This window comes from Symphalangus syndactylus, chromosome 3 (genome assembly GCF_028878055.3).
Source record: "Symphalangus syndactylus isolate Jambi chromosome 3, NHGRI_mSymSyn1-v2.1_pri, whole genome shotgun sequence".
Lineage (NCBI taxonomy): Eukaryota > Metazoa > Chordata > Mammalia > Primates > Hylobatidae > Symphalangus > Symphalangus syndactylus.
The window spans coordinates 128444626-128472541 of NC_072425.2; the positions used below are offsets into that span (position 1 = coordinate 128444626).

The window sequence follows — 27916 nt, forward strand, 5'->3', positions numbered from 1 at the left end:
TGTGCTGCGAAGCCGGCGGGGGTCCCGCTGGGCCCGGGGGTGTCCTCGGGGGCCGCTCGCGCCCAGCCATAGTAGGGCGTCCCCCAGTGAAATGGGGTCCGAGGCGGCCCCGACCCCGCGACCACGCGTCGGCGCTGCGGAGCGTCCGGGAGCTGCAGCCGCGGGTGCCCGGTGCTCGGTTTGTAGGCAGTGTCATTAGCTGATTGTACTGTAGTGGTTACAATCACTAACTCCACTGCCATCAAAACAAGGCACAGCATCACCGCCGCCCGGCCGGGAAGAAGACGCCGGCTCGGGCAGCCCACAGCCTTCGAGAGAAGATGCCTGAGAAGCGCGGCGTCGGCGTGGGTCCTGCGCAGCCTGCCCCGCGAGCGCCCGCTGCAAGTGCGAGGAAACCCGCGGTTTCTCCAGATACAGTTAAACTGTTAGTTCTCTCCAGGAGTCGCAGAAGATGAAACAGTCTCATGCCAGCAAAGCAAAATCCCTGGAGGTGAAGCCCCTTCACCCATGTAACGGTTAATACTGTATGCTATGATTGACTGTGCCTATTTGCCATTGTCTAGTAGAGTATTCACCAAGCTAGCAAGTCAGTTGAGCTCCAACTCAACCAATGAATTGCCTGTCACAACGTGTGGGGGTACCAACTTGAGACTGCAGTTTTTTCTATGAGTCTAGTTACTAGGCAGTGTAGTTAGCTGATTGCGAATAGTACCAATCACTAACCACACGGCCAGGTAAAAAGATTTGGGAATTCATCCAAATGAGCTGCCTGTGCATCATCAATGTGCGTGGAGTAGAGGGGTGTTGGAAAATGCTGATTTCATCCATTGCCTGTTAATTGCTCGGCCAAAAGAAAAAATCAACATTTTAACTACTAAGTTTACAATGTATGTAATGTGTATGTATGTGGGGTGTTTTTTTTTTTTTTCAATATTCCTTCAGGCTCTTAACCAAAATTTTAGATATAATGGGGAATATGATTTTTTTCTTAGCTGATTGATGTATGTTATTATGTGAACATGTGATTATTAACTTCTTGAGACTATATTGTTAGTAATATTTTGAAAGAATAAAGTGCCATAAAGACATAAATTGTGGTTATTGCCATGTGTCCATCTCCTTTGCTAAATTGGCTTTATGATGTCCATCTCAGTTCCTGCCACAGTAATCTTAACTTTTCTATCAATGAAGTGGTTAAGTTGTTCCTGCCATGACAAAAATCTCCCGGGAAAGCTACTCATACACACAGACTTGTTAATACTTTTATAAGAATACATTAACAAAATTTTTCATACTTCTTTTTTCCACGAAGGGACTCTGTTTACTCATTAAGATATATCCCTTCTTTTAAGTAATCATTTACAACTGTTGGAGTCTATGCAACTTTTAGTGGGAGTGATTAGTAAATGCAGTTACATTTTAAATCCAGCTTGTTTCCTAAGATTTAAAGGATTCAGAATTTTAAAATCACAGAAACTGTACACATGGGCACGTATCCGCCCAGTTCAGGCCTCTAGCTCCCAAGGGCTAGGCTTTCAGGCGTGAATTCTCCAACGCAACGTTCTCAGAACTTCCACCTAGCAGGTGCTGTCCCTGGCAATCTGGTTTGGAAGTGGGGATTAGGACGATGGGGCTGAGGAATTTAAAGTTTATTTAGCTATCTTTCTGAGGGGAGGGGAGAGGATGTGGCAGGCCCACTGAGGATATAAGAAGCTAAAGTACTCCCCCACTGACTCCGACAGGACATAACCCAAAGCTGATGTTTTGGTTCTCCCATATCCAAGATTTGGACTGGTCCTAAAACGTGATCACCGCAGGGGTGGACTTCCAACGGCCCCCACGCGCGTGGCAGATCCCAACACCTACCTAGGAAACCAAGGGCTGCCGGCAGGGGCTGGTACCAACTCGGCGGTTCTCGGAGGGGCGGGGCGGGGGCGGGGCGGGGGGAGGGGAGAGGACGTTTGGAGAAGCGTCCTTAGTTGCCATGGAAACGGTACCCAGCGAAGAACCTAGCGGCCGAAAGGAGTCCCAGGAAGTTTGCCCCCCGGGATTACTGGTATTTGCCGGCTCCTCGGAACAAGATGTCAACTTGGCTAAGCAGTTCTGGATCTCGGCGTCGATGTATCCCCCTAGCGAATCTCAGCTGGTGCTGCGCAGAGACAGCAGTCAGCGTCTGCCGGTGGCGCGGCCCGGGAGGAGCAGAGGGTCTGGTGAGTAGAGTAGCGGCCTCCTGTCAGTCATATCTGCCTCCACCGTAACCGGCCTGCCGGTATCAGAGCCCCTTCCAGGATAAACCGCAATGGTATATACAAATAGTTATAAGTACATAGAAATGCAGGTATAAATAGTTCCTGAACCCTTCCAGCAACCCTTCCACCCGAAAAGGATCAGTGGTATATCTGTTACATCTAAAAACACGTAAGTTTCTCTTAAATTATGGCATCTATTTGGTAAACAGTATAGAATAATCTGAGGAAATGCTATGTGTTGGCTGAAAGGATAGTTTACACAGTTGAATTCAAACACGAAAAGCCCTGGAGAAAGATGAAGGTGGAGTCAACATTACCAATGAACTTCCTGGACCTGTGAGCCCTTAGTGAGGCCTAGGATGTGGAAACTGTTATGCAATTGTTATAGTATGAAAAATTCAAACGCCTTTAAGGTTGTGGATTTTCCAATGATTTCTTTACTTCCCTTTTGTATTTTTTAGAAAACAGTCACTCCTCGCAGTCTTTTCACCTTGCAAGTAACAGTAAGTACCAAGTTTTATGCCTTTCAACATTCTGACTCCTAGGTTCATCAGGAAATAGACAATAAGTACAAGGGTACTACTTACACTGTGGTATAACTTTCTGAATTGCACATCTAAGTCCCTGCTCAGGGACCACCCTGTTGATCCAGAGGACAATGCCTAAATTCCTTTAACAGTTTGAACAGGAAATGTGGAAATTGGAATCCCTGATCCTGCAGATATGTTCTCTTTTGAGACTTTTTCTTGTCTCTGGACTCAAGCTTACTCATCCTTTAAAGATATTAGAGGTTCCCTGCAGCCATAGCTAATTAACTCAGTCTCCAACTGTTTGCAAATCTGGTTTATAAAGTTCCAGTACACAACATGTATTTTTGTTTACCTTCCTACTCTATGTATTCCCTTTCAACCCATGTCCAATTTTATATCAATTTTAGTATAAAATCATAATAAAATTATTTCAGATTGAATTTCACTTTATTCCCTCTAGAAAATAGAGACATCTTTGCCGAAGCCCTAAAGATACAGGAATCTGAGGAGAAAGTACAGTATCTCCAAAAGGTAGGCCAATATTTCAGAAGGTCATCTGATCATCATTAAATTTCTAAATAATCTTGATTTTTTAAACACATGTATATTAAAAAATCTGCTGCTTCTAGTGCATCAGCTTGAGCAAATTAAGGAAACCTTTATGAGAATTTTAATTGAAAATTAAGAAATTCTGTTCAACATTGGCTATTATCAATCTCAGCAAAAGCCCAAGAATGTATAGGAACAACAGAACCAGAGAGAAATAGAAAGAGGTAGAGGCACACACTTTCCATCCAGTAAGGTCCCCAACCATATACAGTGCTCTAAGAACAGAAATAGCATAAGAGGCCAGGTGCAGTAGTACATACCTACAATCCCAGTGCTTTGGGAGACCTAGACAAGAGGATCCCTTGAGGCCAGGAATTCAAGACCAGCCTGGGCTACATAGTAAGACCTCTATCTCTACAAAAAAAAAAAAAAAAAATTTTAATTTGCCAGGCCTGCTGGTGCATACCTGTAGTCCGAGCTACTTGGGAAGCTGAGGCAGAAGGATCCTCTGAGTCCAGAAATTCAAGGCTACAGTGAGCTATGATCTCACCACTGCACTTCAGCCTGGGCAGCAGAGTGAGACACTGTCTTAAAAAAAAATCATAAGAACAGGAAAAATCAAATAGAATTGATGGTCTTAATAGGTCAAAATCAAACGATCAGAGGAATGAGTCTGTCATCTAGACCTGTTTTGACTGAAGGCTGGAATTAAACACATTGGTGTAGTCAAATCAGCTGAGCAGTTCTCTTTTTGGCAACATCCTTTGTTTGCTTTTCGTGATACAGGCATGGCCTTTAACTCAGCAATTAATACAGTGATTTATAGAAACACTTAGTTTGATTAATGGATAAATTATACTCCTGTAACTGTTCCTATACTGTAAAAGCAAAAATAGAGGATTCATTTTGGCTGAATATCTTTAATCATTGGACATATTGGCAAACTCTGAAAGATTTATCCGGAATTCTACATAAATTACAGAACAATGCATTTGAGTTTGTTTATCACATTAATTCACTTTGTGGACTACTGGTGATTCCCTCAAACAAATTAGGTAATTAGAAATAGTCAGCATTTTATTCTCTCTTTAGAATATTATGTACTGTATATTCATATCCAGACTTTATAGGGAGGGGAAAAGCCTAATTTTCAGTGAATTAAAAATCATTAAAAGTCAACTTCAGTGCTTTTGGAATTTAATTTTCATTTTATTTCATTTTAGGAAAGGATTAGAAGTAAAAGGTTAAAGACAAACTGTTATAAATTTCTATCAGCTTTTGTCAAACAATAAGACAATATGATGTGAATTACCAGTGGAGGTTATGCTGATAGACTGTTAGGCTAATAATCTTAGAACCGGTTTCCTTGTCTTGGCTCCTTCTATGAACTCGTCTTAATTACTAAATTCCACAGATATTTATTGAGAACCTGCAAGTACTATACTAGCTGCTGGGGATCCAAAGATAAGATGTGGTCCCTTATCTCAAGGAGTTTACAATCCAGTGGAGGAGACAGCCAATTAAAGTCAATAATTATTATATATTATAACATCATGATGGATGTATGCACATAATACTATGAGAACACATTGAGGGACATCAAAATCAAGTGTAACAAATCAAGAAAGCTTCCCAAAGGTGCTGGGTTTTAAAGGATTTATAGTTTGTTAGACAAAGAATATGCAAAGCAATCCCTCACAATGTATTAGTTGTCTTCCTAAAATCCAAATATGATTATACTAGCCCTCCTGCTTTTTTTTTTCCCCATGACTGCCCATTTCCTTTACAAGATCAAGGACAAACTCCTTAGCATGTTCGAATTCCTTTCCAATCCAACCCTAACCTGTCTTCTCCTATCACTCTCCCCACTTTCTCCTATGCTCTCACCCCAACTCTGTATAGTTGGATCTCAACCATGCAGGCCAAGGAACACTATTTACACCTTCACATATATGCTTGCAAAGTGATGAACAGAAAAAGTATATTTTTATTATGCCTAAACATGCATAGTATCTGCCAAGTTGTTCATTAAGCCTAGTGGTCCTGCACTGCAATATAGAAGATGATTCCATTTGTTGACAGTAGAAGACAAGAGGCCTAACAGAACAGTAAGGCAGTGGGAAAGAAAGAGAAGTTACTGAAACTGTGCCTTCTTAGTATATGGGGAAACTTAGCACTATCTAGTACAATTCAATTTGAACAATGCCAAAATACAAAAGGGCAACCAAAAGAATCCTGAAATAACTGAATTGTCTTATAGATATAGTGAGATAATATAATTTAGTGTTCATAACAACCAATTATTGAATGTCTATTAGGTACTATACACTAAACTAAGCAATTGACATACATCAACTCATATACTCCTTAAAATAGCCCATTATAATTATCACCATTTGGCCAAACAAGGCCTAAAATGATTTTCCAAAGTCCCCACAACTGGTAAGCAGCAGAGCAGATTCCAAGCCTGCAATCCTAACTCCAAAGTCCATGAAATTAATCCCATAATAGATTCATTGTATCATAATGATTGCTGACTATGGCATTGTTCAAGTATGCTGCCAAATATTCTAAAATTCAAAACCATGGTATGAATACAAATGTGAGAAGCACTGTCTCCAGCTCTGGAACTATAAGCTGGTTCTTCATTCTGCAGTGCACTTTCATGTATCTGCCTGAAATGCTCTTCCCCATTTACCTTCAAGGCCTAACTCAAATGCCAGCTTCCGTGAAGCCTTCTCAGGGGTTACCCAGAGACTAGCAGAATGAATAGATCTCTTCTCTGTGCTCCCACGGCAAGCCACATATCCTTTCTCATAGTATTTGTACAGTCTCTGATGTGTATTGTAGGTAATTGTGTATGTTTCTCTCTTTCCTGCTAGATTACAGGCACCATAGTGTAGTAGATTTTGGAGACAACAAGATGGGTTTGGAAGCCTAACTCTGCCACTTACTATTTGTTTGACCTTGAGCAAGTGGTTTAACTCCTGGGATGCTCAGCTTCCTCGTATATAAAAAGAGAAATAATTTTTTTAATATCCTCCTCATAGAGTGATGTAAGGTATGTGAAGCGCCTGGCCACAGTTTACCCTCAACAAATGCACTCTATAAAGGCAGGGGTCATGTCTTATTTGCCTAACCTAGTGCCTTTTTGGTTATTGAAACTCAGTAAATCTTTGTTTATTGAATAAATAAATGCATAATTAAATGAATTAAAGAGTAATGAAGGCCCTATATATTGATATTTCAATTTTGTTTAGCTTTTCCACATAGACTCATCTGGCAAATTTTTCTAGGCTGATAATCTTTACAAGAAAACTCCCAAAATCTAATCTGTTAGCACATCACCTCTCCCTAGTTCTGCTTTATCTCATGGGTTATGGATATAATGGGAGGAAACGTAAATCCCTGTAATTATTGAAACAGAATCTGGTTTTGGATACCACTTTTTTTCCTAAATCGATAATGTTGTCTCTGCGTTGCTGCCACCACCATTCTAGAATTTTTAGCTTGATGTTAGAAAATAGATGAGGGGAGGGTAACTTTTTAACTAACAAAACATTTACAATGATCTATTTAAGAGAATCTTCTACATGTTTTGAACATATAAATTCCAGGTATAATTTTCATCTTAAATTGGGAAAAAAGATTACCCATAAATTCTCTTTAAGGTTTATTCTTCCACTTTCTCCTTAAAATTAATGAAAATCTAGAAATTAATTTCTCTCTGAAAGTACCTTTTTAACCCTCTCTCCTCAACGGATATTGATTTTTCAGTTGTTACAGTTTTTTGCACTTGAATATTATTCTCCATCTTGGAATATTTTCCAGGTATACATTATAACAAATGCTTTTGGTTAGTGATCAAAATGCTATTAATCACAACTGCTATTTCTGTGATGGATATCCATGGCAGGAAATCAAAAACAATTGAGCCCGTCAAGATTAAATGGCTTACTCTGTCCATAAAGGAAACCTCACAGCCCCACACTGTACCAACATTCCTCCTCTGAGAGTTCTAAAGTAGTCTGAAAACATTATAATAAGTGGATAGTCAGCTAATTCTTTGAAATCATAAAACTAATTTGCTTTTTAGTTTTGCCACCTTTAAGAAAGCTCTTTAGCTGATTATCCCTTTATGAAAAGAATTATAAATAATTCATGTGCTGGGAGAAGGAAGAAGAGGTCAGAGCAGTATTTGAAGGCATATATGTAAATGACAGATTTGGAAATGATCTGTAATCAAAGTTTTAACATGAATGAATATAAACCAAAGGTTTTTACAGGAAAAATATGCAATCTGCAGAACAATATCCCAGGTATGCTCCTTATTTGGGTATGGGTTTTTAATCTGTTCTATTACACATTCTACACAACCAATAATGTCCATAGTATAAGTCTGCCTCAAAACTTTGTTATATGTCACTTCCTTGAACCAGAAGAAGCAAGTCATGCTATGATGAGAACATGACAGTAGCCTTCTTTCCCATGATTTCACTTTCCTTGGTTTCAGCTACCTGCAGTCAACCATGATTCAAAAATATTAAATGAAAAATTCTTGAAATAAATAATTCATAAGTTTTAAATTGCTCGCCATTCCAAGAGTGTGATGAAATCTTGTGCCATCCGACTTGGGATATGAATCATCCCTTGGTCCAGTGGATCCATGCTGTAGACACTACGTGCCTGTTAGTGACTTAGTAGCCGAGAGAGAGATCGCATTCACATAACTTTTATTACGGTATATTGTTATGTGCTCTATTTTATTATTAGTTATTGTTAATCTCTTACTGTCTCTAATTTACAAATTAAACTTTATCATAGGTAGTATATATATGGGAAAACATAGTATATCTAGGATTCGGTAGCATCGGGAGTTGCAGGCAACCACTGAGGGTCTTGGAACCCCATCTACCAACATTGCCCTTTAAATGAAATTCATGCTGCAGCCATTTTGAACCACTTGTGGTTCCAAGAACCCAACAAGGTGTTTCATTTTTCTGTGACATTGAACCTACAGTTTATTCCTCCTGGAAATGCCTTTCTCCCTTTTCTTCCCATTTAGCTAATACTTACTTGTATTGAACTGCAATCTGCATTCTCAGAAGAAAAAAAAAAATCTTAGAACTTCAAAAGGTTGTATTTTTAGACACTGAGTCATGAAAGTGGAAAATTTTTTAGCATTATCAACTGTTGGATTATCACTTTCAAAGTAGTGAAAGGGATACTTTGAATCATTATAAGTCAACTTCAGAGAACCAAAGCAAAAATGTAGGGAATTTCCTCAGTGTCATTGCCAAGATGCTCAGATAAAAGAAAGTCCTCTTTTGTGTCAAAATGATAGGGGTTGGCTTCCGAGACAAACCTAAAATTTCCCAGTAAGTGTTACCTGGCTTTTGATTTTGCTTTCCCACCCTAATATAATATTTATCAAATTCATTTCCACAATAAAAGGAATACCAATAGAAAGTGGTGGATTTCCCCTTCACCAATAAAAGTTGTTTAGTCATTTAAATTCTTGTTCTTCTCTTCCTAATTTGTCAAGGCATTCAACTGGAAGAGTCATAAAAACAGACTGTGCATTTATAGTAACAAGCAAATATTTTGATAGTAAATGATAATTAAAAGATGATATTAATATACATATGTTTTATGCTTTTATATCATCCATAAGTACCACTTTGTTTTCAAAAGTTATTCAATGTTGGGGAACATTTTCAGTTGACAGATGAGGTTCCCCTCTAAATCTTCTTTAGTAACATCTACAGTCTGTAAAATCATAATTGGGAGAGGAATGAGATTTGGGATCAAACAGCTGAATTCGGCTACTCTGGGCACACTGCCTACGGGGTAGCCCTGCTCTGCAAAGAGTAGGAAAAAAAAATGCTGAATTCATTTGTCCCATATAGACCCAGCCTCAGAGTTCCACAGGGACATTCTCCAAATGCATCTCTTCCTCTTTTTTCCAGAGATCTGTGTATTATATCTTCTATACATTTCACCTTAAGAACAAGATGAAAACACTTTAAATGCTGAGATAATATTGGGGAAGGATCCACGTTCATTATCTGTATAAAGCGTAATTAAATGAAACTATTAAATGCAAAATGAAGCAAAAAAGGATCATGTACATTTTTCCTTTTTTAAATTAATGCAGAACTATCAATTTGGTTCCAGTTACATGAATCCTTATTGTTCAAATTAGTAAACACTTTATAAGCAGCAGGGCAAATCAAATCGAGTTTATTGAAGAACTGGAACGATTCTGTAGATCAGGTAACTCAGACAATAACCATGGCACATCTGAAATTAAAGTCATTATCCACCTTTGTACTTTGCCTCTATCTAAGGCAAGATGAAAACGTTCTTAGGCAATTATATCAGAACCAGATAATAAATGATTGATGTATCTATATTTACTTCATTTTGTCATTTTCTGTGATAATGTATTCTAGTCACATAAAGTGTGGTCAAGAAAGCCTCAGAGCCGGATGATACAGTCATTTGTCTAGCTGCCTCTTCCCAAGCCCCTTGGGCAGTTCCCAAGCCACTATATTGGCAATATAGTAGATCCTCATTATTCATGGATTCCTTATGTGCAAATTTGCCTACTAGCTATAGTTTATTTACAACCCCAAAATCAATACCCGTGGCACTTGCATGGTCATTTGCAGACATGCAGAATGTGGTAAAAAAAAAAAAAAAAATTGAGTCTGGGCACGGTGGCTCACGCCTGTAATTCCAGCACTTTGGGAGGCCAAGGAGGGCGGATCACCTGAGGTCGGGAATTCGAGACCAGCCTGACCAACATGGTGAAACCCCGTCTCTACTAAAAATACAAAATTAGCTCGGCATGGTGGTGCACGCTTGTAATCCCAGCTACTCGGGAGGCTGAGGCAGGAGAATCGCTTGAGCCTGGGAGGTGGAGGTTGCAGTGAGCCGACATCGTGCCATTTAGTCTGGGCAACAAGAGTGAGACTCTGTCTCAAAAAAAAGAAAAAAAAATGAGTTGTTCAACACACACGTTCGCAGCTGAGTTTGAACAAGGTGATGTTTTGCCTTTGTGTTTCACTCTCATAACTCCAAACAAGAGTCTTTGTTATTTCATGCTAAGTGTTCTTTTTTTTTTTTTTGTGCTCTTTTTTGGTGACTTTGCTGTTTAAAACAGCCTTAAAGTGCTACTGTTCCTAAGTGCAAGAAGGTTGTGATGTGCCTTATGGATAAAATATATGCATTAGATGAGCTTTATTCAGGCATGAGTTAGAGTGCTATTACCATGAGTTTAATATTGATAAATCAACAGTATATTTTAAGGTGTCTTTAAACAGAAACACACATAAAACAAGATTATGTATTGTTCCATTGATGAAACATTATGACCAGCGGCTGGCAGGAACCTAGGAACAATGGTTTAGTATTCACTGATTCAGTGTTTGCGGTGACATTCTAGAACATAACTATGACAAACAATGAGAATCAACTGTACTCCTAAAACTGGTTGAATCACAGTTTAATATACCAAGACTTTCACTATCTGCCTTCTGCCATACCTCCCCAGCCTCATCTACCCACCATTACCCTTAAGTGCAATTCATATTACAGCCATTTTGAACCACTTGTAGTTCCAAGAACCCACCAAGGTGTTCTGTGACATTAAACTTACAGTTTCTTCTGCCTGAAAATGCCTTTCTCTCATTTCTTCCCATTTAGCTAATAACTACATTTAGCTGTTTACAGTTCAATAGTCATAGTCAAGCCTTTTCTCACTCTCACATATCTCCTAGTCTGATATAAATGCCTCTTTCTTTAATTCTCTAGGACCCTGGGCATCCCCATCATCATCCTTGAAATATAGTACTGTGGTGTCATTGATCTGTTTCTCCTGTAGGTTCCAAGTTTCTTAAGGTGAAGGACCATGGCTTTTTTGACATTATAATCACAGAGCCTTACAAATAGGTGATCTCCTGACATACCAAATAAATATTATGAATGAATAAATGGATTATCTAACTTGTCTGGACCAAATTCTGCATGATAGCCCAGTTCCTTGAGCTAGATGTCATATAAAGTATTCATTTAATAGGAAAACTTGCAAGAATAGTATTAAGACCCAGAGGCCTTACAGACTCGTAGGTGCTGAACACACATGTAGTCAGTTGAACAAAAGGATGTGGGAGCAACAGAAAAGAATGGAAGTACATTGTGCTCTGTAGGTCACAGAAGAAAGTCACAGTAGATTAGCAGAGCATTGCATGTTCTCCAAAAGAAGTGATTCCAGAAAAATTTGATAGACATTTAAAAACATTATGCCAAAGTTTAACAGCATGTAAGAGAAGCCCTGCCATGGGCATTGGAATGTAGGGTCAGGAGTGGAAAATAGAGCAGAACCCCTGTCCCAGAGAATCTGGAATGCTAGACAAGAAATTGAGACTAGGAATTGGACACAGGGGACAAGATAATATTCCATATACTAGAACTTTGGTACCAAAGAGAGGCTTGGCCGAAAAAAGAAGGAAAGAAAGCAAAGTCCTAGAAGCATATACCCTTCCCCCAACTCCAATCACATTGCTAAATGCTTGTGTCATTCTTTACCGCCATATGTAGAAAACCCAGAAAGTTTAGAACCATCAATATAGGAGACAAATTGACCTAACTATGATTATTTTGACTTTCTTGGCCAAGTCAAAAAAATATTCAAAAATCAGTTTACAAACAGTTGATTTCATTGTTGATATAAGCTTTGATGAATAGCTTTTTAAAGAAAATGTGCATATTTTCTTTTTCTTTTCTTTTTTTTTTAGACAAGGTCTCCCTCTGTCACCCAGAATGAAATGCAGTGACGTGATCACGGCTCACTGCAGCCTCAACTTTCTCGGGTTCAGGTGATTCTCCCACCTCAGCCTCAGCCTCCAAAGTTTCTGGGACTACAAGTGCACACCATCACATCCAGCTACATTTTTTGTATTTTTTGTAGAGGCAGGGTTTTGCCATGTTGCCCAGGCTGGTCTTGAACTCTTGAGCTCAAGTGATTTGCCCACCTCGGCCTCCCAAAGTGCTGGGATTACAAGCATGAGCCACCACACAGGACAGGAAAATGTGCCTATTTTCATTGTAACAGTAATTTAGCAATTTGTTTTTTAAAAAAAAAAAACCCTAAAAGTTATTTAGGATAGGGTATCTAAACTTTGAAACTTTCATTATAAAGGACACATTTTTAGAGCACTGAATAACTAAAAATATAAAGGTAGTTCTTAATTGTGGTTACATTTTATATATTATCTTTGCATTCTCTGGAGTTTCTGGTCATAAATGCTGCCAATAGATAAAATAGCTGGTAATATAAGTATAGACATTAGTCTGTATGTGTGAGGTTGGATTGGACATTGTTTAGGTTTTACTCCAGACATGTGGGCGCTCTGCACTGAAATCATGGAGCCAAGCTGAACTTTACAGAATGTTGGCCAGAAGCAACTGAAAACTCTGTAGGCTTCAAAAGAAATCTAGGCAAGTTAGAGGTCAACACTGAAAAGGCAATGTCAAGTTCAAGCAAGAAGGGCCAAGCAAAGACATAAACAGTAAGATGAATCATGGGCCCAAAAGATGGGAGAATTTTATTTGGAAGAATTGTGCAAGATTCATTCAACAAATATTTATTGAGCACTTCTATGTGCCTGGCATTGTGCTAGGCGCTGGCATACAATGATGAACAACAACAACAAAACATGTTTTAACCCATTTCCCATTTAGAAAAAGAAGTGCAGGTCGCTGCCAGCACAGTGTTCTTGGGGCAAATGGGAAATGGGTCAAAGATACGAACTTTGCCCTTATATGAAATTTGGAGTCTAATCAGGGAGATAAATATTTCTGAAAGAATTACAGTGATGTTAGGATAATTTAATAGGATGGTATTGATCCAATCAAGGGAATCAGGGAGGATTTCTGCAAAGATTAACCAGACTGAGATTTGAAGGAAGAGTGGGCATTAACTAGGTCAGAAGGAGGTGGTGGAGGGAACATTGGAAGAGCATTCCAGACAGCGAAAACAGCATGTGCAAAGACCCTGTGCTGGGAACAGGCACCGTGCATGTCAAAAGCTGAATGGCCAATGTGCTAATGTGGGAGGAAGGTTAGGCTCCAGTAAGAACAGTAAGAAGCTACTGCAGGGTTTAAATTGGGGAATGAGAATATCACATTTGCTTGAGAAAGATCGGAAGACTGTAATATGGAGAATGTATTGAAAGTGGCCAGAGCGGAAGTGGAAAAACCAGACTGGAGGCCATCACAAAACTTCAGTCAGGAGGTGATGCAATGTGAATTAGGATCATGCAGGTAGATGAGAAAGACCAGATAGATTGAAGGGATAGTTAGGAAGTAAAATAACTAGTATTTAGGGTTATATACTGGATATGGGAGGTGAGGTACAGCAAAGTATCAAAGATAACTCAGTTTTCTGGCTGCTTGCATAACAGGATGGGTAGTGTCATTCTCTGAAACAGGAAACATTAGATGAAGATCAGGTTTGGGGGGTTTTGTTGGGGAGGGGCTACAAGTTTAGTTTAGACTTACCTAGTTTGAGATGCTTTTGAGAAAAGCAAGTGAACTGTCAGACAAGCCTGTGAATATATGGGCTAGAAACTCAAAGAAGAAGTATGAGCCAGAGATGAAGTTTGAGGTCATCTGTGTGGGGAATCCCTAACCTCTCCTTCTTAAGTCATTATGGGCAGAAAAGGAAAGACATATCTGAAAGATGAGGTCAGTATCATTCACCCACTCATCATATCTGTATAACCAGCAACAATGAAAATCTTTAAGACTCAGTAGTCTTTGCTAAGGAAAAGCTTTGATAATTATTGCAAACTGAATCATCATAACATATAATTCAATCATATAGAGTTATCCTCAATATACATATAATTTGTTGAATTTTAAAATGCAATGCTCATTTTATGCTCATATTTTCTCAATATTAAAGTACAAATCTCACATTACTTTTTTAAAATAAGTGCCTTTTAAAGCAATATTAAAGCAGTTTTTTAAATCGCTTATACTTCTGCTCTGCATGCATTTTGTGTGTGCACGAATGTTTTAAAATGCACGTTCTTCAGGCAATTATTATTGGTAAAATATATGTAACAGATCTAAGAAAATATATGTAACAGAACAAAGAAAATACACATTTTTTCTTCTTCACAACAGATAAATTCATACTTGATTGAAATCTGCATTTAAGAAAAATTGTATTGACTCTCTCTTATGTAATGACTAATTTTTTTTCTCATTTTAGTAAGTTGTTATTTTTCAAATGAAAAGTATATATGTCAGACCTAGGAATTGAGCCAAGATCAAGCAATTTCCAGGAGGTATAGAAAGGTGCTTAGATCTGCATCTTTTTCCTGCAAGTCAGCATTCTTCCTTTCTCTGATTAATAATCCTGTAACATCTTCCATCCACTCCCATAGATTACTATAGTTAGGTCTATCTTTTAAAATCAGATTATACTGGGGAAAGCCTTCTCACTGATTATTCAGCCTGTCTTTTAAAGTGCATAGTAGATAATTAGAGGTCCAACAGTTCTGTATCTTATTATTAGAGTAGATATAAATTTCCTATATGGTAATTGTAGAATTAACATAGCAGATTTCAGTTAATAGGCACAAAGAATGGTAGTAAATTCATAGAGTAAATTCATAGTTGAAGCATTCTGTTATCAAAATCAGCAAGCCAAGGTGCATACCGCTTTTTGAAACCAGGCCCAAATATGAGATTTTTTAAAATGACAAATCGACAAAAACCTCAAGTCAATCATAATTCTCACCTTCCTCATGATTGCATTTGTAACATAAAAATGAAATGGAACCCACTGAGGAGTGACATTCTTGCAGAATATGAACTGAAATTCCCTAGCACACCTATAGACAGTTAACTCTCAATCACTGGGATAGAATTAAAAATTAAGGCTAGGTATGGTTGCTCATGCCTGCAATCCCAGCACTTCAGGAGGCTGACCAAAGTGGGAGACTGGCTTGAGCCCAGGAGTTCAAGACCAGCCTAGGCAACATAGGGAGACCTCATCTCTACGAAAAAAAAAATCGTTTTTTAATTAACTAAGCGTGGTGGCATGTGCCTGTGGTCCCAGCTACTCGGGAGGCTGAGGTGGGAGGATTACTTGAGCCCAGGAGGCAGGAGGTGGAGGTGGCAGTGAGCCCTGACCGTGCCACTGCACTTCCACCTGAGTGGCAGAGCAAGACCCTGTCTCAAAAAAAAAAAAATTAAATTCTGGAGCCTCAAGGAAATAAAAATCAGATAATGTTCTCAATTTCTGTTAAACCATAGAACCTTGGCTCTGCCTAGGTAATATTCTGAATTTGGAATGTAATTCCCATTTTATAATTAATTTATAATTTAAAATCCTTGCATAAATATTTCATTTACACTACGGTCTTAGCTCCTCAGTTTATAAATACCACTATAATTCAACTATCTTTACCCTTTAGCCACATTTTGCAAAGAGCTACATGATACCTTCAAATAAGTAAATTAACTGTGATCAAGGCTGAGCTCAAGCTGGATTAGCTCCACTTGCTGTATTCCTATAAGCATGTATTTTCTACAAGAATAAGAATGTTTCTTTGAGAGCAGAGACTATATTTTTCTTCTTCAGCATGGTTGATGCTAACCATTTTTAGAGTAAAGATGGAATGAAGAAACCATTCTGTCACTGTGTGTGTGTGTGTGTGTGTGTGTGTGTGTGTGTGTGTGTGTGTGTTTGAAGTCTGTGTGTGTGTTTGAAGTCTGTGTGTTTGAAGTGTGGCAAAAGAAGCACAGGAAATGACGTCCAACAGAACTGGAAATGAGTTTGAATCTTCGGCTCTGCCAGTTACTAGTTAGTTAAGTCACCCTGATAAAAGTTGTTCATTTTTACGTGGTTGAGTTTCTTCTACTTGTAAAGAGGTAATAATAATAACAATGCCCACTTCACTGTGCTATAAAGATAAAATGAGATAACTTATAAGGAACTCACACAAGGCCCGACATCTAGTAGTTACTCAGTGAAAGTTTGTTTTTATCTTCTCTGCTTCCCCCTCTTCCTTTTTTTTCCAAACCCATGATTGAAAAATAAAAATTTAGCAGGTTCAAAATAAGCATTAGCATTAAATGGAAATGCTTTGACTAAAAGGGTAACTCTCAAAGGATGATGACTAGATTACTAAAGGCATGATCACTCAAGTATCCACATCCTGATTAAAAGACACAAGATTGGCTTGCTCATAGTGTTAAAATGAGACTCATATTATTTTCCCTTAACCATTTTTTTTTTTTGAGACAGAGTCTCACTCTGTCACCAGGCTGGAGTGCAGTGGCGCAATCTCAGCTCACTGCAACCTCCGCCTCCCAGGTTCAAGCGGTTCTCCTGCCTCAGCCTCCCAATTAGCTGGGACTGCAGACATGCACCACCACGCCCAGCTAATTTTTGTATTTTTAGTAGAGACAGAATTTCACCATGTTGGCCAGTATGGTCTCGATCTCCCGACGTTGTTATCCACCCACCTCAGCCTCCCAAAGTGCTGGGATTTCAGCCATGAGCCAACCCACCCGGCCCCCTTAATCATATCTTTAGTTATTGCCTGAAAAAGGAAAATTACCACTGAAGCTATATTTTGAAATTTCAAAGACAGAGCAGAAATGTGTGGGCAAAGTTAATTAAACCTTTGCAGATAAATAAAAAGTAATTACATTTATCATAATGCCTCCCTCTGCAAGTATAGATTAAGAGATGAACATCATAATGATTCTGAAAGTCTAGAGTGGTCTCAACTAAAACCCCATTGAAAATCAACTGGGAAAGGAATTCTCAACCATATACTGGCTTTACAACCCTTGTCGGAAACCTATGAAAAGGCTAAATTACTGAAGCTGAGGCACTATTGGAAGCGATGAATAATACAGTGACTATACCCAAGTTAACCCAAGACGAACCCAATTCATTAGCCAATGGTAACTGAAATTAGTTGAGGTGATAAAGATGGTCCTACTCTGCATAAGCCTATAGGTTTTGTGCCCGTTTACTTTTTGTGTTTGGTAGATAAATTGGCCTATTTGTTATTTCTTAAATTCTTTTGGTAAGTTTTTTTTTCTCTAGGAAATTGTTCATTTCATCTCTATGTTCAAATTTACTGGTGCAAAAGACTCATAGTGTTTTTAACACCTTTTTTATCTCGGCTGTAGCTCTGGTTATTACCTCTTTTCATTTCTAATCATTTGCATCTTTTTTCATAAGTAATTATGCCAAAGTATTATCTATTTTCATAGTCTTTTCAAAAAAAAACCAACATTTAGCTTTATTGCCCTCCATCATATTTTTATTTTCTAGTTATCCATAGTTGATTTTTATTACTTCTTCCTTCAACTTTGGGTTAGTTCTTTTCCTTTCAACTTCCTTCTCTTTTCACTTTAACTTTCCACTTTCTTTCCTAATATACAAATTGAAAGCTATAAATATATACCTCAATGTTCTATTTTAGCTGCATCTTATAAGCTATATAGTATTTTCATTATTATTCCATTTTAAATATTTTACATTTCTATTCAGATTTCTAATTTGTCCTATCAATTATTTAGAAGTATGCTTTTTAATTTCCAGTGTATGAGGTCTTTTTATGTTAACTGTTTTTATTTCTAACTTCATTATATTGAGGTAAAAAACATAGTGCCTATTTTCTATTAAATCAAGTTTAAACAGAGGTATCTTTATGTCAAGGTTCTCAACATCCCATTAACCTATCCTACCCTTCATCTCTCTAGTCCTCAAAGCACACACCTCGCTTCAGTCAAGCAAGGCTTATCACCATCATTAAGCATCTTTAAGCTCATTCCTACTTCCATGTCTGTATTTATTTTTAAGTGAACTGCTATCTTCTTTTTATCCCTGTGTATAATTTTTTAAATAATTTCAATTGTTATTTTAGATTCAGGGGGTACATATGCAGGCTTGTTCCCACACATATGGGAATATTGTGTGATGTGGGTATGAATGATCCTGTCATCCAGGTAGTGTGCATAGTACCCAATAGGTAGTTTTTCAGCCTTTGTGCCCCTCCCTTCCTAACCCCTCTAGTAGTCTTCAGTGTTTATTGCTCCCATCCTTATGTCCATGTGCACCCAATGCTTAGCTCCCACTTATAAGTGAGAACATGTGGCAATTGGTTTTCTGTTCCTGCTTTATTTCACTTAGGATAATGGCCTCCAGGTGCATCCATGTTGCTGCAATGGACATGCTTTTGATCCTTTTTGCGGTTGTATAGTATTCCATAGTGTATATGTACCACATTTTCATTATCCAGTCCACTGTTGATGAGGACCTAGCTTGATTCCATGTCTTTTGTGCATGATGTTTGTGTTATAATCATTTTAAGCTAGCCCACAGCTTCTTTAGCTGCCTTTCTCCTTTTGATGAATTATTTTTAAGTCCATAGATTATTTATTTTGGAGCTTCTTTAAGGGTCTTCTGAAATTTTTACATGTTTAAAATATTAAAACTTATATTAATATTTTAGATTTAGCAGTTGGATTTACATAAACATCATTTCCTTTGTGTATTTTTTCACATTTTCTGATGCCTATACCATGTACATCTATTGCACTTAGAATCCATGGAAAGAATTTTAAATGTTTTTAAATTCTCATTTGAGTTAAAACATTTCCCTCAGTACTTCTTAGTCTATCTTCTTAATGTTTTTTTCTCTTCAAATATCTGCTCGTCTCCCTACATAATATTTTTGAGAACTAACTGCATGCACTAAATATATTTTGTGTGCATTGCATCTTACTCACATTCTTATTTAATCCTCAGAATAATTCTGTTGAAAGCACGATGATTGCCCTCATTTTACAGATGAGGAAGCTGAAGCTATAACGTGACTTTTTCAAGGTCACACATCTAAACTATAGTATAAGGGTTTGAACTCAGGTCCATCTGACAGTGAAGCCAAGGGGCTTAACTACTATCCCATACTGATTTCAAGAGTTCTTTGATTCTCTATGTGTTGAGATGATTGCCAAGTATCTAAGCAAATAACTGATCCTGGAATCAATTCAATATTCTTGTAAGACATTTTTAAAATTATATTCAGTAATTCAGCTTTCATATTATGGTAATCAAGAGAAAATTTCTTCTGGCTATGTAGACAGATAATCAGAGAAAAACACTACCTCATTTTTTTTTTTTTTTTTTTTGAGATGGAGTCTCACTCTGTCACCCAGGCTGGAGTGCACTGGCACGATCTTGGCTCACTGCAACCTCTGCCTCCCAGGTTCAAGCAATTCTCCTGCCTCAGCCTCCTGAGTAGCTGGGACTATAGGCAAGCACCACCATGCCCAGCTAATTTTTGTATTTTTAGTAGAGACGGGGTTTCACCCTATTGGCCAGGATGGTCTCGAACTCCTGACCTCATGATCCTCTTGCCTCAGCCTCCCAAATACTGAGATTACAGGCGTGAGCCACCACACCTGGCCCCTGGTGTTATTTTTGATGAATGTTTCAGTCCAAAAATTTCAATCATAATCCACGAAAGAAATGCAGTTTGTATATGGGAACCAGGTCTTGAGAAGAAAAGACCTTTCTTCTAAAGTCTAGTGTTTATTAAGAGCTTTTTTTATAATTGAATATTAACTGAAAAGAAAGTTAATAACACACCAGAAAATTCGTGGTCAGAAGAATTTGCACAGCATATTTAATAACAAATCATATCTTTAACATCTCTCCTTGTTTCTCCTTTCCTCCCTCAAACTGTATTCACCAACTGACCCATAGGTCAAAGGTTGAATCGTAAGAATTCCTTCATGCCTGTACACAAAAAGCAGACAATCTATCCTCTTTTTTCTTACTTTTTTCAAGATTTTAAAAGCACTGAAAGAAAAATTTTCTAATAATAATAGTATTATAATAGCTACCATTTATTAAATATTCACCATATGTCATGCATTTCATTAAGCAATTTTTATCTCCAATTTTCACAACAACCTTCCTCACAGATTAGAAATCCACAACTGGGATTGTGGATTCTTTGGTTTACCCAAGATCACAAAGCTCTAACTTACAGGTCAGTGATTACTGCATAGTTGCGACGGGGAAAGGAGGAACCAGGCGGGAGAGTTAAGCTAGAACTTGCTATTCAACACACAGCAGAACTGGGATTCGAACCAAATGTATTTGACTCCACTAATACATATTGCCACTCAAGTCGTTTGGCTCTGAAAAGCCAAAAAGAGAGAACCAGACAATTCAACTCTTGAGGTGACACTAAAATTCATTAACCATCTATGAGACATTAAATGTATATGTTATATCACATCCTAATTTTCTGGAATCAGTATTATTTCACAATTTATTTTTTCAGGAATAGTATAAATATAAATCATAATTAAAATATATAAATATAAGTCAGTAGTCAATGGTCAAAGACGTTATAAATATAAATTCTGATCCCCTTGTATTAACAATTAATTGAATAATTATAAAGTCTTATAAAATTCCATTAACAAGCCCAACCAAAATACTATAATTAGAAATGAAAATTTTTTGTCGATATGAAATTAAGAAATAAGTTATGCTTCCTTACTAATAATATAAGTTATAAGGATCTTCGCTTACCACTGAATTGTATTTAGCTTTCCTGGCAGAGATTTCCTAGAATATTCCACAAGGTTTTTGTTTAGATGACACAGTTATTTACACTAGTTTTGTTATTTATTTCCAGGAAACATGTCCAGGAAGCAGAAATCAGTTCATATTTGAAATATTTGTTTATAGTGCATTATGTGATATGTGATATTTAAAGGCACCAAAGTCCTTTATATTAAAAAAGAACTTGAAGTCAAGGAAAAAAATGAATGAATATATTTGTTATTCTACTATTATTTTTGAATCTTGTAACTAAATATTTGTCTTTCTATATTAGAAGCACAGGACAATATAACTTGTCCATGATTTCCCAATAGTTACACGGAAAATAATCATATAATTTTGTTCACAGGGGATTTTTAAAACTAAATTTACCCACTGTTTAATTTCACTTTCCAAAACTTTTTGTTTTTTGCTTAGGCCAATAATTGTGGATTACACAGTACAATGATTGCATTCATACATCATGACTCAATCAATTCAATTCAACAAAAATTCATTGAGTATCACATACAAAGCACTGCTAAGCTCTAAGGAAGGATAAAGAGATGAGTAAGGTTCTGAAAGAGGCATGGTAGCAACTAAGAGATAAAGCAGGAACAGTAAGATCAATACCATAATAAAGGTATAAAGTGCTATGTAATCACAGTATGAGAGCAATTAATACTGATTGAATACATGTGTAATGGAAAAGTTGGAAAAGAAACTAACATTGAATACCTGCATTGAAAATATCCCAGGTCTTTAAGGACATTATTTTACTCAATCTATGCAAGTTGACAGATATTGTGAAACAGTTTTCAAACGTACTCTGAATTTTTTTCTTTCAGTAACTATGATATATGATGCCTAAAACTCAAGTAAAACGTAGAAATCCTACCTCAAAATAAATAAAATTAAAATTTTGTAGGCTTATAAAAGGCAAGATTCATACCACTTAAACAGAATGATGCAAAGCCAAGGCACCCAGTTCACCAGCCCAGACACTGATTACAGCTGCCCAGCGTGGGCCCCTTCTCTGTGTGTCTTGATGGATCACGCCTGAGGTTTCTAGCTTCTTTAGCAGATGAGCCATCAGGACTGGGGAACCGCCCTGAAGAAGTACTTAGCCACCCAGCACCTTCTGGGGCTTTGCACACGCTGTTTCCTCTGCCTTAAAAGCTTTCTTCCCCATCTTGTCTCCAACATTATCTGACGACTACCACTTTCAGGTCTAAAGCATGGACATCACCTCTCCTGGGACATCTTCTGAGTCCCCGCCCCTACTCCACATACACACCTTTGTCTTAATTAAGGGTCCTTGATCTTCAGTTCGTTCATTGTACCCTATATTAACTCCACATAGCACACTTGAAACTACTGTCTTCTGCCACATAAGTCTGCAGTCACCTTACAGGCAGAAACTGTGTTATGTTCACCCACTAGCACATAATGTTACATCATAGGCGCTTATTATGAGTTGAAATATGCCCCCCCACATGCAAAAATTACATTGACATTCTAAGCAGCAGTACCTCAGAATGTGACCTTATTTGGAAACAGGGTCTTTGCAGATGAAATTAGTTAAGATGAGGCCATTGTGGAGTAGGTTGTGCACCTAATCCAGTCTGATTGGAGTCCTCCTAAGACGATTGCCATGTGAAGACAGAGACACAGAGAGAATGCCATGTGACAACAAAGGCAAAGATTGAGGTTATGCAAGCCAAGGAATGCCACAGCTTGCCAGCAAACCACCAGAAACTAGAAAGAAGCAAACAAACCCTATAGGTTTCAGAGGGAGCACGGCCCTACCAATACCTTGACTTCGGACTTCTAGTTTCCCGAACTGTGAGACAATAAATATTGTTTTAAGCCACACAGTGTGTGGTACTTTGTTACAGCAGCCCTAGGAAGGTACTCAGTAAATTTAGATAGATGACAGAATCTGCACCTGGCTATGACAAATCTGTGTCTATTCTCACTTCTTATTTCTTTCTTGCAGCTTGATCTAAACAGAATTTATGTGATTTTATCTGGCCATTTGAAGTTACAAGTTTTATTTGTTAGATGTTAGATTATCAGGCTTTTCTTTTGTTCTCAAATACACCAGATGTGATTTTCTGCCTGGCTATCTCCAAAACTTAATATAGATGAATTCTGTGAAAAAAAAAATGGAACCATATTTGCCTATTTTTATAGTTTATATATTGATAAATCCTCATGCCTGCACTAAGTCAGTTTTTTGCACTTAGGAAAACTTACCTGAGAATGTGCAGGTCTCAAGATCTAAGCTAGAAATAGGAGAGATGAAGGAATAAGGTTTAATTGCCCTGTGCAAGCGGCATGCTGTTTGAGCTTGCTAATCCTGCTTCTTGCCACCATTAGTGGCAATTTAGTGTGATGGTCAGTGGCTTGAACGTTGTTGCTAAATGGAGCTAGGATCAAATCCAGTTCTGCCACTTAATAGCTTGGGTAAGTTATTTAACCTTACTAAGCTTCAGTTTCCTCACCTATACAATGGAGTAATAGTAGTGTCAAACTTCTGAGTTATTATAAGAAAATAATGACATAATGTCTATAAAGCTGTTAGCATAGCTCATGTGGTAAGGTCTTAATAAATATTAGTTGTTTTTTAAAAGTTAGTCATTATTAGGTGGGGAAAAAATCCCTCCATTTAGGATCAATTATGTAAAGCAGCATTTTATTATTTTACAATAAAACTTTACAGCATTTTAATATTTTACAAAAGCATTTTGTAAAGCAGCATTGTCTTGAATAAAAACAGGATTTTGCCACAAACAAAAATGTATAAATATATCTTAGGAAAAAATATTTTAAAATTCTGCCAATACAAGATGAAAATGGAAGAATTCTACCTTCCGTAGGCACAAGTCTTTATTATTGAATCAAGACACCCACTTTTTTCTTTCTTTAAACAGGCTAAAACAAGAGAAGAGATTCTCCAACTCTTAAGAAAACAAAGAGAAGAAAGGATCTCGGTGAGACCAATAGTGAGGCATTTGGATAATCTATCTGAATGGATGAATTGTGGCAAATTTGCAGAGGTTTTATAGATTGAACCCTTAAATCTAGCTAGCTATAGTCCAGAGCCACTGATATACCAGAGTGGGGCAAGGTATAGATATTACATAATTTGGCAATTCTTGATCAATCAAAGCTATCTCCAGAGTTTGCAGCCCTCCTGGCATAAGAAATGAGGTATTATTGTCAGTGGAGTTTACTGTTCACATATTATAAAGCTGTAAGATATTAACATGGGCTATTTCGGTGCTAATATTTGTTTACAATGATTGAGATTGCCTAGATCATACAAAAATAAATGTTTTTTGAAGAGAAACAAACGTAATAAAAATAGTAATAGTATCATGTAAACTTGTGGATGTACAAAACAAACACTCCTGAATAAACCCCAAACTCCCTAATGTACAACATTTCTGACCCCACAGTTTCCAGATTTAAGAAGCTAGTCTTTATAAACTCTGTGATGATTTTACCTCAGCTTTTTTTCAAATGAGTAAATTGCAATCAGTGCAAGAATTAAAATTCTACCTTTTTGATTTTTGTTTTGTTTTGTTTCAGAAAGAACTGATTTCCCTTCCGTATAAACCAAAAGCCAAAGAACACAAAGCAAAGTAAGTTTACCTAAATCAAAAATATTCTCTCACCTTTCAACTTACTGTGTAGGGAAGCACTTCTTTTTTCTTACTTTGCCACTTACCCTTAAATCTTCTAGAAACCCACCCCTGTGTATTACAGATTTCTTGCCTTGAATAAACTTTCTTCTCCGCATAGCTATTAAAGCCTGTGTACGAACTTGTCTGTCTGTGGAATATGCAAGCATAAGTTAGAGCAAAATGGAAAGCAGCTCAGCCTTGAAGCTCTGTGCACATTCTCTGTCCCTCCCTTCTCATCCTGGGCTATATTCACCCACCGTCATGCCCTCCTGACTCCACTATCCCCTATCCACACCTGGCCCACTTCTTCAGTGAATCAGCAGGTGTTTGTAGCTCACCAGTTCTGAGTGGGCTAAGGTCGCTAAAACTAAGTTCATGTAGCAAACTCTCAGTGATAAGGGAGTAGCCTTATCTCTGGAATAATGCTAGAGCAGGACTAGGAACAGTTTAACAGTCTAGAAGAGTTTAAAGGAAATAAGCAAGCAACAGTTAATCACTAATGCATCCCTAATAAGAAATCTCTCCATTTTTGTATTATGACTAAAACCAATGTGGCTAACTCAACATTAATTTGACAAATATTTATTTTGATACTACATTCAGGTAGAAACAGAAAGTGATAGAACTTTGATTTTTCTCTCATTGGTATTGAGGCTAACTGCCTTTAATGCTATCAAAGTAATACCCTTAAAGAAGAAAGACTATGTCTACACTAATTTTTTAAACTTCTGGAAAAAAAAATAGAAAGATCATTTAATCACCTCGCTATACCATCTACACAATGCTCAGCAACCTAATTTCTCGCTTTTTAGCCAGACGATTTGACTTAGCTTCTACAGATGAAGCAAAACTAGCCCAGTCAAGAGTGACTTAACAATACCAACTGTGGATGAAGACTGCTACTTAAATAGCATCAATGGATATGTCTGGGTGCCTTAGATTTCTGCATGTATTTTTACAGAACATTCCTGCTACTACCCATGTTGACTCACCTAATAAAACATTTCACAGCTTGGACAGATAATTCTCTTAATAATTTAAATGCTTACTTAATTCCTTTTGTAAATTAACTTTGTCCTGCATCCTGAAGCCTTGAATTTCATTCTATTCTGCTGTGATTATCTTCTTACTATTAAATTCTTCTAGTTACTTTTTTTTTTTCGAGACAGAGTCTCGCTCTGTCACCTAGTCTGGAGTGCAGTGGCGCGATCTCAGCTCACTGCAACCTCTGCCATCCAGGTTCAAGCAATTCTCCTGCCTCAGCCTCCCGAGTAGCTGGGATTACAGGCGCCCACCACCATGCCCAGCTAATTTTTGTAGTTTTAGTAGAGACAGGGTTTCACCATCTTGGCCAAGCTGGTCTTGAACTCCTGCTCGTGATCCACCCGTCTCAGCTTCCCAAAGTGCTGGGATTACAGGCGTGAGCCACTGTGCCTGGCCGCTAGTTACTCTTTGTACATTCTTTGGGCAACTAATCATGCGTTACTCTGTGCCCATATTTTATAATTATTTAACTCTTATTATTGCTTTCATTATTTAACTTTTCTCGTATTTTTTGTATTGTCTGTAACTATACTGTAAGCTCCATGAGGAATTGGGTCACCCAAAGTGCCAGCATACTGCTTACATGTTGGACTTCAGAAAATATTTATAACAAAAAGTTTAGTTGAAAAATATCATGTAATTCAGTGTTAGCCAATTTAGAAAGCGATGTTTGCATACTATATATTAATTTATAAACTTTGAAAACTATTCTATTAGACACAATTGTAAAATAACTCCCCTACATACACAGACTCCCCCTTACCATCCCTCCTTCAACAGGTCTTCTTAGTATAATCCAGGTCCCCTTCTGTTAGAAAGAAGGAACCGGAAAATGTGTTCATAGTAAGGTTTTAGTAGCAATATGTTTATTATCCATCCCAGAATATTTGCATTTTAAAAGAAGTCTGAATAAATAAAATAATGGGTAAACCAAAGAAATCAATTACCAATGATGAAATCTCAGGAGTCTGACTCTCAAACAAACAAAACACATTTAAGGTAGGAGGGCTCCTGTACCTCCAAACCACACTTCACAATATCATAATCACTTCTCTCACATACAAGTTTATACTTGGTTGCAAAACCCAACACATAGAATCCACAACAGCGAATTTTTACTTGGAGAACTTTCAAAAGTTGTTTTCATGCTACATCATGTTCACAATGGCAGAGTTCTATGTATTGGAAGTGACTGATATTACTACCAACAGGAAAGTGGTATCAGAGTCAGACAAAGAGGACCAAGAAGAAGTCAAAGCTTTGGACTGATGTGCTTGACACATGACAGAGGATGGCTCACTTATACCTTCACTTTGGAAACAACCTTCTCTTAGACCAGGATCATCGAGATCACTGGCAACATTATAGTAGACAAAGAAATACAAGTTAAATATGCAGATTTCTAGGAATTTTACCAGTTAGTGAGTACTTGTGTTAAAATAAAGAAATAAAGGTTAAATATGCAGACTTCTATGAATTCTACCAGCTATTGAATATTTGTGTCCATTTACTTACTGGGTACTACTGTTTGACACCACATCATACATCTCTTTCATCTTACCACATTCTCAAATTCCTATTTATCTTGTTTTCATTTGAAGGGTATTTCCAGAATTTCTATGCTAGATCTATATTATGAATATCAGGTAAGCAAGAAACAGGGGCTTTATGTGTCTTAACTTGTAGACCACCAGTAAAAACAATCAGGAAATAGGAATGAAAGGGCAGTTTTGAAAACTTCAAGTCTACTTGCTTTATAAGAAAACCACTTAGCAAAATTTGGTTTGTTTCATTTCTGGAACATGTCTGAAGTCAGAAATGAGTTGCTTCTACCTCTGAGAATAACTGGCACCACGTGCCTATGTTTTACACACATACATAAACCCAGTGCCAACCCCCCTCACTTTCATTCCCTTTGCCATGTAATGGAAAAGAAAAGATTAAGGATTTGTCCCTTCTGCATTGTCCAAATGGCAGTCCTACTCAGGGTTAGATGCTGTTCCCCATCACTCCTTCAAGAGATCTTAGCATAATCCAGGCCCCCTTCTGTCAGAAAGAAAGAACTGGAAAGTGTGTTTATAGTAAAGCTTTAGTAGCAATATGTTTATTATCCACCCAGGAATATTTGCATTGTAAAAGAAGGCTGAATAAAAGGAACAGTGGGTAATCCAAGGAAATCAGTTACCAATG

The 27916-nt window shown here is 37.6% G+C and overlaps 2 protein-coding genes across 7 annotated transcripts in view; one reads left to right on the forward strand and one right to left on the reverse strand.

The window, feature by feature from the left end:
* The window catches only part of BTG4 (BTG anti-proliferation factor 4), a 143361-nt gene that overhangs the window by 50743 nt on the left and 64702 nt on the right, over nucleotides 1–27916 (reverse strand). For 2 of the 5 annotated variants that reach the window (XM_063636529.1, XM_063636527.1), the window contains exon 4: nucleotides 3649–3742. The exons of 2 other annotated variants lie outside the window; for them this stretch is intronic. The gene's annotated coding sequence lies outside the window, so the exon portion shown is untranslated. Of the gene's footprint in view, nucleotides 1–3648; nucleotides 3743–22287; nucleotides 22373–27916 lie in introns of those variants that run through there. One more of the 5 variants, XM_063636525.1, reaches the window with a different exon arrangement.
* On the forward strand, nucleotides 1924–27197 carry HOATZ (HOATZ cilia and flagella associated protein). Of its 2 annotated transcripts, none has more exons than XM_063636534.1 (6): nucleotides 1924–2210; nucleotides 2711–2752; nucleotides 3240–3310; nucleotides 23927–23986; nucleotides 24588–24640; nucleotides 25495–26685. In XM_063636534.1, exons 1-6 carry the CDS (start codon nucleotides 1985–1987, stop codon nucleotides 25505–25507), a joined length of 465 nt encoding a protein of 154 aa, XP_063492604.1. In that variant the 5' UTR covers nucleotides 1924–1984; the 3' UTR covers nucleotides 25508–26685. The 2 variants fall into 2 exon arrangements, with proteins under 2 accessions (XP_063492604.1, XP_055129051.1); XM_055273076.2 differs by lacking the exon at nucleotides 25495–26685 and adding an exon at nucleotides 26938–27197 and having other exon boundaries at nucleotides 1926–2210.